Consider the following 12,053-nt stretch of genomic DNA (forward strand, 5'->3'; position numbering starts at 1 on the left):
AAGATATAAATACTAATGACATTTGCTATAAACTTGATTAAACTTATGCTTCCTTAACTGACACGCATCGTATAGCTACGTTCTTTTGCGGACGTAGTACTGGATAGAAGCGAAAAGGATGCCCAAACGAACACTTTTGCATCGTCCTGGTTCAGGTGATATAAAATCCATGGAGTAAAGTGCACCTACGATTTCTAAACTTGTATCGTTATGTCATCTTGGTTTCTAAACACACAAATTGACCGTTTAGGTCTTAAACTTGTTCAACTGTATCATCTCGGTCCTTAAACTTATCCGGCTATGTCATCCCAGTCCTTAAACTTGCAAATCGACCGTTTAAGTCCTCAAGCTTGTTTAGTTATGTCATTCCGGTCCCTAAACTTAATTTTGAGTCAAAATATGATGATCTAATAATTTTATATCAAAAAATAATTTCATATTAACTCGAATAAAGACAAACTTTATATCAAAATTGAAGCTCTCGACGTGATCTACGACTTTGTAGTTAAAATTTTTTTTAATTAAAACTATTTAGGGTCCCAAAATATTATTATATGTTTATAGATTTTGAAAATTGAAATTTAAAATTAAATTTTGAGACACTAAATAACTTCAAACAAAAAAACTTTTCAACTATAAAATTGTAGATCGTATTGAGAACTATAACTTTTATATAGACCATATCAATATCTAAGATTGTTTAATAATTTTAAATTTCAAATTTCAAAATTTTGGATAATTTCAAATTTTATATAACCTAAACGGTCGATTTACGAGTTTAGGGACCGAAATGACACAGCGGTACAAGTTTAGAAACCGCTGGTGCACTTTACTCAAATCCATGACAATATATATATACAAATACAAGTATATTCAAACCAGAAACACTATACTCATATATCTATCTCTTTCAATCAACAGAATAGCTGCTGTTCGCTTGGCAAGCCAATCAATACAAGCAGGGAAAAAACAGCCACGAGAACAGACGAGAGAAGAAAAAAAAATACTAGCACGGGAAAAGAGAAGAAAGGGAAGCAGAAGGGAATAGTAGTAAAATACTAACACGCTCCTCTCTTCTCCTTCGCATTCTTCTCCTCCACCTCGCCATGCACGGGCGCGGGCGACCGAGACCTGACCAGCACGCGCGCGCGCGCCCCGGCCGGTGATGGCTGGCAACAACGGACTCACCACCGGCCTGAGGGCCGGCGGCCAGGCGACGCAGCGCGCTCGCCGCAGTAATGACCGCACCTCGATCATAAGGTAGCTAGTAGCTATGGCGCCTAGGCAGGCAGGCACGGCTCTGTGGCGCTCATCGGTTGTGCAGCGGGTTGGGCCCCGTGGGCACGCGGCGCTTGTCCTCGTCGACCATCTCGCCGCCGCCGGCGCGCCACCGGCGGCCGAGCCCGATGCTGACGAGGCCGACGACCACGACGTCGAACGCGCCCCGCCTCCCGCCGCCGCCGCCCGCCGCGGTCGCGTTCCCGGTCCCGCTCCCGGCCGCAGGCACCGCGCGCGACTCGGCGACGCACGCGGCGGCCGCGAGGAGCACTAAGCACGCGAGCACCGCGGCGCGGGACCACCGCCTCTTCATGCTGCGGGCACGCGCCGATGCGCCGCCAGGCGCAGTGTGCGCAGCAGCGGCGGCCGCCGCCGCGGTGACGCCCGATGAATGAAGGCGCGGGGCGCCGGGCGGCCAGCAAGCTTAACGAACAAGCTGAGGCGCGTGGGGACGGCGGTGACGTGTGGATCGAGCTAGCTAGCACTAGCAGAGGCGTTGGGAGGAGGAGGAGGAGGTAGCGGTAGCCGGCCGGATTCTTGCGGTGGGAGACAACAGGGGCTGGAGCCTGGCGTGAGATAGAGTGGAGTCAAAGCGGGGTAAAAGCTCGGAGCTGCAGGGTAGCTGAGGTTCTCGCGATCGACCTCGCTGCTGCAACGCTGCAAAGGGGGGTTTTTATGTAGGGGGTGGTGGTGGCCTGGTGGTGGGGGTGCTCGGCCATGGACGGGTCGGCCCATGCCATGCCATGACTGCCTCCGCGTCCACTGTGGAGAGGGAGAGCGAGGGGGAGGCAAGGTGCAGAGGGCAAGGGGGCAGCTAGGGGCCAGTGCGGGGATGCCACCAAACCGCATTGAAGGATCTTCAATTCTCTGGGCCTCCCTGCCACTGTCTCAGTCTCAGCCCCGTAGCGGTAGCGGTAGCCAGCCGTGGGCAAGAGAGAGAAGGAAACGCCCACACCCTGACACCCAGGACCCAGGCACAGGCGCCCAGGCCACTTTGCACAGACCGAAAAGGTGCGGAGGAGATGGAAAGTTTGGTGACCAGAGGGGCCCAACGCACAGAGTGAGTGTGAGACGATACTACTACCTCCGTTACAATAGAAGTCATTCTCGCTTTTCGAAAAATTATTTTTTTAATTTTAATTAATTATATATAAAAGAATATTAATATTTATAATACATAATTAGTATCATTAGATACACCGTTGAATATATTTTTATAATAAACTTATTTAAAGATAAAAATGTTACACATATTTTTATAAATCTAATCAAAATCTAAAAAAAAATTGACTTGCCTTGTTTAGATTGTAAAAAAATTTCAACCCGACGAATAGTACCACTTTCGTCTTATTTGGCAAATATTGTCCAATCGTGGACCAACTAGGCTCAAAAGATTCATCTCGTGATTTCCAACTAAACTGTGTAATTAGTTATTTTTTTTACCTACATTTAATACTCCATGCAAGCGCCTAAAAATTGATGTGATGGAGAGAGAGTAAAAAAACTTAGAATTTGGATGACATCTAAACAAGGCCTTACACGCATGTAGCGTCTTTCTTGTTGGGACTGAGGGAGTACTCCCGTAGCCCCCTTTCCTTCGATAGATCGAGCTTTCTCTCTCAAAAAAGTCACCCTCTCTCTCTCTCTTCGCCCACACGGCCGGACCGGACGAGGATGATTTGGTTTGAAAAGGCGGCCACGTTTTCCTTTAGCTTGACACCATGGTGAAACTGGAGTGCAACAACCACGGTGTCTGTACAGCAAGTTAGCCCTAGTTTGAAGTTTCTCCAACTAGCCCTTGTTATGTTTAATCGTCACCCATAGGTTTGGCCGTTTGGGATGGAACGTGCAAGAACGAAAACGCCATGCTTCCAAGTCACCAGGTGCGTGCATGCCTGCCTGCACATGCACGTATGATTCCTTGCATGCACCGATGCACGTACTACTACTCCGGTTAGCAATATATGCAACTGACGCAGAGAGCCGAGCCCTGCCCCAGCCGTGCTGTATTTGTACGTAGGAGTAGTCAATGTGGCAACTGTAGTTCCATTTGGTCAGGCCGAGGCTCGAGTGACCAAGTGACCACTGTCGCCGCCGGCCATAACCCCATGAGCCCATACGGAGTAACTCGAAAGAGAGCATTGGCGTTGCACGGTCAAACCCCATTCGAGAGTGCTGAGTGCCTGCCCGGCTGCCTCATTGTATTGTTTGTTGAAAAAAATCTGCTGTTCCGTTAGTTTAGTTTATAAGTCGTACTTTTTTTCAGTTAATAAATAGTATTTTTTTCTCACAATAAATCAATAACAGTACTTTTAATCATGTCTTATTAGTCATACGAATAGGACATTCGTCCCCTCCTTCAGTCAACATCATGGCTTGTAAATGGCGACAAGGAGAGGGAGCGAGCGAGACTGCGGATCGATCGACGAAACAGGGCTGTCACCACTGTCCACGGGCCAGCAGGCTAGTATAGTATTTTTGCTTCTGTGCCTTGTTTAGATGCCATCCAAATTCTAAATTTTTTCACTCTTTCTCCATCACATCAATTTTTAACCGCTTGCATGGAGTATTAAATGTAGGTAAAAAAATAACTAATTACACAGCTTAGTTGGAAATCACGAGATGAATCTTTTGAGCCTAGTTAGTCCACGATTGGACAATATTTGCTAAATAAGACGAAAGTGATACTATTCATCGGGTTCACTTTTTTTGCAAAGTGAACGAGGCCCTGGTACAAGTTTTTGTTTGTAGGGTTGCATTGTTGACGAGGAGAGAGAAACGAGCGCGGGTATGTACGCATGCAGTACGGTAGAGAGCGTATGTATATTTATTTATACAGAGTGTAGAGAGCACGACTGCACGAGAGCTCCAAACAAAACAAGGAGCAGCTGTATACACAAGGAGTACTGGACGGAGCTTGCTAGCAAGAAGTCAAGAACCACCGCCAAGCATGAGGGGACAAAAAACGGTCAGCGGAACGGCGCCGCCGGGGCCGGGGAAGAAGAAGGATTGCACGAGGCGATGGAGAGAGACAGGAGAAAGAGGAAGAGGTGGCCGGATCGGAGCAACCGAGGAACCAGCCTCCTCCGCTACCCTCTCCTCCTTCTCCGGGTTGGGCCTTGTTTAGATTACCCCAAAATTCCAAGTTTTTTCACTCTCTCTTCATCACATCAATTTTTAGCCACTTGCATGGAGCATTAAATGTAGGTAAAAAAAAAACTAATTGCACAGTTTAGTTGGAAATCACGAGATGAATCTTTTGAACTTAGTTGGTCCACGATTGGACAATATTTACCAAATAAGACGAAAGTGCTACTATTCATCGGGTTGAAATTTTTCTCAATCTAAACAAGGCCTTGGTTGTTTCTGCACCGTACTCCCCCTCTCCCTCTCTCTCTCTCTCTCTCTCTCTCACCATCTATCGCTGTCGAGCAGCTAGCTATAGCTGCCAAAGTGCCAATGCTGGGACGCTGCGCTGCGCTGTGCTGTGCTGTGCTGTGCGCCTGTACTGTACGTGACGCGCTCGATCGCTAGATGAGAGCGAAAGGAGGCAAGGACACGTCGTCGCCAACCACCTCCGTTCAGAGCGGCCAGACCCACAGACTCGATCATGGCGCGGCGGCCCTACTCTACGCAGGCTAAAGCATGCACGGACACGGACGCGCGCGCGCGACTCGCGAGAGTGCCCTCTGATCGATGGCTGGCCCTACGCCGACTCTTGTAGCTAGTCTTGTGCACTGGTTTTGGTTTAGGTCTGGTTTAGTTCCAAAAAAATTTTACCCTAAATTATCACATTGAATCTTGCGGCATATGTATGAAGTATTAAATATAGATGAAAAAAAACTAATTGAACAGTTTGGTTGGAAATTGTGAGACGAATGTTTTAAGACTAATTAGTCCATGACTAGCCATAAGTGCTACAGTAACTACATGCGCTAATGATGGATTAATTAGGCTTAATAAATTCGTCTCGCAGTTTCCCGTCGAGCTATGTAATTAATTTTTTTTTATTAGTATCCGACATCCCCAAAACATCCGATGTGACGTCCAAAAATTTTCATTTCGAGAACTGATCGCAACCTTAGTGCAGAGTCTCCTCCTGTACTTTGGCACTTGGCACACTTGAAGAGATGAAAAATTGTAGGGCACCGTCTCTTGCGCAAGTACTACGACTACGAGCGAGCACTGTGCTAGTAGCTTCATCGTCTAGCTAAGCTAGCTAGCTAGCCGCGTTCATGTCAGTGGATCGATCGATCAGAATTGAGCTAGCGTATAGGCAGAGTTAGCAGCATCGATCTCTAGGCAGCTTAGCTTGCTTGCCAGATCCAATAATAATCCAACAGAATGGTAGTGGACCGGTGTAGTGGAGCAATATATTCATGCATGGATATGGGGGGGCTGATGGAAGAATCCGGTGGCTTCAATTCGTTGACTCAGATCCATCGGTAGTACTAGTACAGTGTACTAGTAGTGGTTCAACACGTGCTTGTTTAGTTTCCAAAATTTTGTAAAAATTTTTAAGATTTTCCGTCACATCAAATTTTTGGATGCATGTACGAAGCATTAAATATAAATAAAAAATAAAACTAATTACACAGTTTAGACGAAATTCACGAGACGAATCTTTTAAGCCTAATTAGACTATGATTGAATACTAATTGCTAAATAACAACGAAAGTGCTACAGTACCGTTTCCCAAAAAAATTCGCCAACTAAACAAGGCACAAGATCACTTGCAATCACGTCCTCCGCCTCCGCCTCCTCCTCCTTAAGCAGCTTGTTCGATTGGTTGTGGCTTGTCGTAAACGATCATAAATTTCCAGTTAGAATAGTATTTTCTCTCATACAAACCAGCCAGCAGTACTTCTTCATGAACCAGCAAAGATATAAACCAGCCAACCGAACAGGCTGAAGATGTGTAGATATGTGTCATCAGCAAATCCACCATATGACCGTACCACTTAAGATGAACCAACGTGTATGTGTCATGAGCTAATCCACAATATGGGTATATATGGGGCCACAAAATAGCTAATCATGTGTGTACTGGATAACAAGCATAGGCCATGACTGTGGCCGCCACACTCTAGTAATCCTTTTGAAGGACATCGAGGCCCCATATACACAAGACTGGAGTTTAGGCATGACCCATAAATATTTCAGGAAAAAAAAACGTGTTCCCAAGGAGGCCAAAATGATAGTTTTTTCGGCCGTTGGTTGTCAAATCATGGTAGGTCTTCCATCCCAAAATTAAAAGGAAACTCATTATGGCTTTTGTTTAAACTCATATTGTTTTAAGTTTGACCAAAATTTTATACAAAAGATAACTAATATTAGAGGTACCAAATAAGACTTCATCATGTAATATATCTTCATATTACGTATTTGATGTCACAAATGTTGAAGATTCTGATAAAAAAAACAAATGTCGAAGATGATGTTATTCTCTATAAACATTATCAAGCGTACGATATATAGTTTAACTAGGACAAAGCTAGCTTTGGGAATGGAGTAGTACGTAAGACTTGTTTTGGATCTCCTAAGAAAAACTGAGAATATAGTAGGGAAAAAGAGAATAAGCAAACACTTTGACTCTAGAATAAGATTCTATAATCCAATTGTCTACCAAAACCCTGCTATTTGGATATTCTCACAATATATGCAAAGACAATAACATCTATGAGAATAGCATACAAACACATCTCTCTTTTCTTATCTAGAATCCAGTTTCTACTCTCTCCATCCTGAAATAATACAAGTGTCCATCTTTCATTTCGATAAAATTAACAATTTTAACTTCAAAAAAAATATTAAAAATACTAATGTTTGTGATACCAAATAAACATTATTATTAGATTAATCACGTCATATATTTTTATGCTAAACCTATTTAAATATACAAGTTTTGAGGGAGTACACCACTAATTAGAATCACTACGAGATTGACGAGATCAAACAGGACCTAAGTACTGCCACCCGCTCCAGTTGCTTTAATTTTGGTCAGGGCCCGGGCCTATAGCTGCTAGCAAATCTTTTGGTTAAATTAAAGTTGGCTCATGATTATTATGGGCATGCAAATCTTATTAACTCCAATGAGCAGAGAAGATTTCAATGTGATCTCCTGCATGCCCACAGGAACGCAATCAATATGTAAGCCCTTGTTTAGTTGGACCCCAAATTCTAAAAAAGTGCTACAGTATCTGTCACATCGAATGTTTGTGGCCCGTGTATGAAGCATTCAATATAGACGAAAAGAAAAACTAATTGCACAGTTTGGTGGGAAATTGCGAGACGAACGTTTTGAGCCTAATTAGTCCATGTTTGAACACTATTTGCCAAATAAAAACGAACGTGCTACAGTAGCCCCAAAATCCAAATTTATGGAACTAAACAAGGCCTAAATCTGTAGCTAATCTATCCGCTTGTCTTTTACCCGGTTGTCTTTCGCTGTCTCTGTGGAGCGCGATCGCGAGGTCAGAAAAAGGCTTGGATACGCGTATTAACGATCGATGACGACTATAGGAGTAGTACAAAATCTAAGAGTTTCAGGTGAGGTGAGCAGACGAGCAGGCGCGTCTGGCGTCGTTTTTACTCCGGCACCAACGTACAGGCCCACGAGACGACCGTTGCCAGAACTAGCGTTCATGGTAGCTGCCGCGTGCCGGTACGTGGTAAAAATAAACGACGAACTGAGTGCAGGAAATGGAAAACACGTTGACACGCAATGGGCCTAGCTGGCCAACTGAACATTCCATGCACGCTGGGCCAGGACATGAGACCCGGCCCACGGCCCATGTGATCGTCGTCGTGACATGTAGTGTTGTACTATATCCAGGGAATTCGTGGAGAAGGAACCAGAGTGGTGTTGCAGAACGGAACGGGACCATGTCGCATCGCAATCGCAAGCATGGCATGGTGCATCCGACGCGGCCCTTTCGAAGCCAATGCATGCATGCCAGGGAAAGGGGACGGGGACTGTCGCTGCGCGCGGAGAGACGGCATGCATGGATGTAGTCGGGCATACACGTAACGGCAGGAACAGTGACGCTTAGCTGGATACACATAAACCATTCCATGGACGTCAAATGCTGCTGGATGGATACCTGTGTGCCAGTGTGGTCTGCAGCTGTTTGCATTGCTAGCTGTGGACGGAAGATGTTTCATCTACGTGTGCGCTCCTCATTACTTCGCGGGCTAAATAAAGCCGGCGCCATCGGATCTCTGGCGGCCGGCCCACGTTTGGATGGCCGTCGCTCCGCCGCTGGTGCTGCTTGACTTCGACGAACTGGTCGAATTTCGGTCTCCGTTGAGTCGATACAATCTTTGACTGCCGTAAAACTATACTTTTTCCTGTGAAAGCAGCCTGGTGGTGACAAAAGTGGGTTTGTGACCTGTGGGTACGGCTCCTCGCCCTTTTTGCACTGTACAATGTACAATGATCATGATGTCAACTCAACTACTCCTACCTTGCTAGGATACGGTAGTATCTCGCTATTGGCCAAGTACGGATCCGGTGACTAAAACTTAGGAGGTGTGACATAAGAGTATGGTATGGAGTGTTTGGATACTAATAAAAAAATAAATTACAGAATCCCAGCCTGTTCGGTTGGCTAGTTCGTATCATTGCGGGTTCGTGAAAAAGTACTGCTGGCTGGTTTGTGTGAGAAAAAAATACTGTTCTGGCTGGAAATTTACGATCGTTTACGACAAGCCACAGCCAAACGAACAGGTTATCCGTCAGTACTCCACGATACGAATTTATTAAGCCTAATTAGACTTAAAAATTCGTCTTATAAATTAGTCACAAGCTGTGCAATTAGTTTCGTAATTAGTTTATATTTAATACTTCATATATGTGTCCAAACATCCGATGAGACAACGACTCGTAATTAATCTATATTTAATACTCCATATATGTGTCAAACATTCGATGAGACAGCCCCTAAAAAAACCAAACCCTTTTGGCAATCCCCATGTCTGCCTGCCTCTGCGCGGGTCAAACACGCACTGAGAGACACAGACACACACAGACCTAGTCCTCCTTGCTCCTTGGACTTTTGTTTGCGCAGGCGGCAGGCCGGCAGGCGCCCACGCGCTCTCCCCCTTCCCGTTCAGTCCCCGTCCCGTCCGTGTCTCTATCCGCACTTGGACGCAGGAACAGCAGTACAGCCACTCTCGCTAGCAGTGTCGTTCCTTTTATGTTTGCATTTGCAAGGGCCTGCATGCATGCCGTCCCGTGTCCCAGCGACGTGACGAGCGCCAAGCCGGCGGCACAACGCACGATCGATGATGTTGATGACGCGTCATGCGCGCCTACTGCCGGCGCGGAGCGGGGCAATCTAGCGCGGACGATGATCTCGGTCGTCCTGGGCCGGGCGGCGCGAGCCGCGACCTGAGCAGACGTTTAAGTCTGGATTCGTGCCGGGCCGTGCGCGCGCGCGCTGTGGGCTGTTTAAGTCTGGATCTGGCATGGGCCAACCGACCATGCTCAACTGGCCTGGGCACAACAGAACTGGAATTGGGACTCGGCCGCAAATGCCGGCAGGCCTTCCCTTGAGCGTACGTGTGCGATGCGTCCACGGGACGAGAGACAAGCGAATCTACTCGCTGGTAAGTATTTTGCGCTATTATATTAGGGCCTATTTGCTTGGCTGAAAAACACTGTTTCAGCTGAACTATTGTAAGAAAAAAATACTGTTCCGACTAAAAAAACGAACAAGCCGGATTATAAAGTAAGCTGAATGGGGCACGCATTTACTGTCAAACTAAAATATGCTAGTGTGTGTGTGGCTAAATATGGTTCTATAAAATTGCTAACTTGATATTCCCTCTATTCGAAATTATAAAACGTTTTGCCTTTTTTAGATTCATAATTTTATCGAGGTATCGAGAAACGCGCAAGCTTCTCCTTAGTCCTCGTTGGAGCCCCTCGCAAGGAATCCCTCGCAAGGGCCAAGCTCCCGGTCGGGTAACTCCGTGGATAGCCTCGGGCCTTCCTCACGCGCAAGTGGGTCTCCGATGTGCCTCTCGGCAAGCCTCTCCCGGATGCTCCCTGCCGTCTTCACTATCAAGCTTTCGGTCGAAACGCCGCGGGCCTTGTTCCCTCCGGTACACGGTGGCGGCCACACCACAAAAGCGGTTGGTGTGATCTCGCAAGACTTCAAGCCCCTTCGATGTACAATACTTGTGCTCGCAAGCACGGAGTGGCAAGAGGTATGCAAACCTCACTAAACACTAGGCATAAACCTAGAGCAAGCGCATAAGCGGTGGTCTAATCAACCTAAGCACTTTGCAAAGCACTTATGCTAATCACATAATAAAACACTAAGCACCTTGCATGTGGAGATAACTAAAATGGTGTATCAACACCCTTGGTAGGTTTCCTCAGCTCCACACACCTCAAATGGCCGGTTGGGGGTTGTATTTATAAGCCCCACTGAGAAAGTAGCCGTTGGGGTCGAATTCCCGCGAAACTGCTATTGACCGGACGCTGAATCGTCCTGACCGGACGCGTCCGGTCGTCCCGACCGTTGAGCCAGCAAAACACTGATCGGACGCTGGCTAGCGTCCGGTCGCCTGCCACCGGACGCGTCCGGTCGCAGATATGCCACTCTGGATCCTTTCTGTACTCGATCGGATGCTGCGTTCCTGCGTCCGGTTGGTTGCCGCCAGCGTCCGGTCCTCGCGTCTGGTCGCCTGTCTGCCGAGCCACCGGTCCAGCGTCCGGTCGCACTTCGAGCGTCCGGTCCTTGCGTCCGGTCGCATCTGCGAGCTCGTTTCTTCGTGATCTTGCGTACGGCTTGGTTCCTATCTTCATGCTTGGACTTTTCTTGATATCTTGGGTCTTTTCTTGTGCTCCTAAGGTCTTGCTTAAGGTGTTGATCATCGGATCATCACGTCGCCTTCGTCCAAGTCACGTCTTGCACCCTGTTGGACTACAAAACAATTGTCCAATCGTTGACTAATTAGGCTCAAAACGTTCGTCTCGCAAAGTACAACCAAACTGTGCAATTAGTTTTTAATTTCGTTAATATTTAGTACTCCATGCATGTACCGCAAGTTTGATGTGACGGGGAATCTTCTTTTTGCATAGTGCCAAAGTTTGGATTTTGGGGTAACTAAACACACCCTTAATGTTAATGTTTATTGCTGCTCATTAGGACTTCTGAGATAGGAGTACAAAGGACCCGTCACCACCACCAAGATTTTTTTAATTTTAACCTTTTTTCGAAACTAATTTTAAATCTAATACGTCCGGTTTTTTTTAAAACTAACACTTTTGGCCGCGCCTATTGCTCTGGCGCGGCTAAATGCCTGTGCCGCGCCATGCATGGTGGCGCGGCACAGAGCTGACGTGGCGGTGACCAGGAACGATGACCGCTGACGGGGCAGGGCCTGTCGCGCCACTCATCTTGGCGCGGCAGTGCCGCGCCAGGGGTCATGGCGCGACTGAGCCAAATAAAACACCGCAGCCAGTCATGCCAGCCTGAGCAGCAAGCCTGCCCGCCGCGCTCGCCGCCAAACCGGCGGTACCTGGACGGTTTAATCGGAACGCGTCGCGCCGATGGTGGGAGTTGTTGTAAGGATTGTTTGACGTAAAATGAATAGTAAATTTATTTCTATATTTTGTTAAATTTTTTCAAGGCCGAATAGAAAAATTGATAAGGCAATTGATATTTTTTCCGTCTTTCATAATACGGTTAAACACCATGTTAACTAATCGATTACGAAAAATTGGATCGGATTGAAACGAATATTTTTTGAAAGCCGTTTTT

The 12,053-nt window shown here is 46.6% G+C and overlaps 1 protein-coding gene across 1 annotated transcript; it reads right to left on the reverse strand.

Moving 5' to 3' along the window:
* Positions 1–783: 783 nt before the first annotated feature.
* Positions 784–2,073, reverse strand: LOC136494564 (uncharacterized). Its single transcript, XM_066490715.1, has one exon. The coding sequence runs from the start codon at positions 1,589–1,591 to the stop codon at positions 1,310–1,312; it is 282 nt and encodes a 93-aa protein (XP_066346812.1). The 5' UTR covers positions 1,592–2,073; the 3' UTR covers positions 784–1,309.
* Positions 2,074–12,053: the final 9,980 nt, after the last annotated feature.

Source organism: Miscanthus floridulus, chromosome 11 (assembly GCF_019320115.1).
Source record: "Miscanthus floridulus cultivar M001 chromosome 11, ASM1932011v1, whole genome shotgun sequence".
Taxonomy (NCBI): Eukaryota; Viridiplantae; Streptophyta; class Magnoliopsida; order Poales; family Poaceae; genus Miscanthus; species Miscanthus floridulus.

Bases quoted from the DNA above. Each gene is read 5' to 3' on its own strand.
- LOC136494564 (XM_066490715.1), bottom strand. From the start codon at position 1,591: ATGAAGAGGCGGTGGTCCCGCGCCGCGGTGCTCGCGTGCTTAGTGCTC.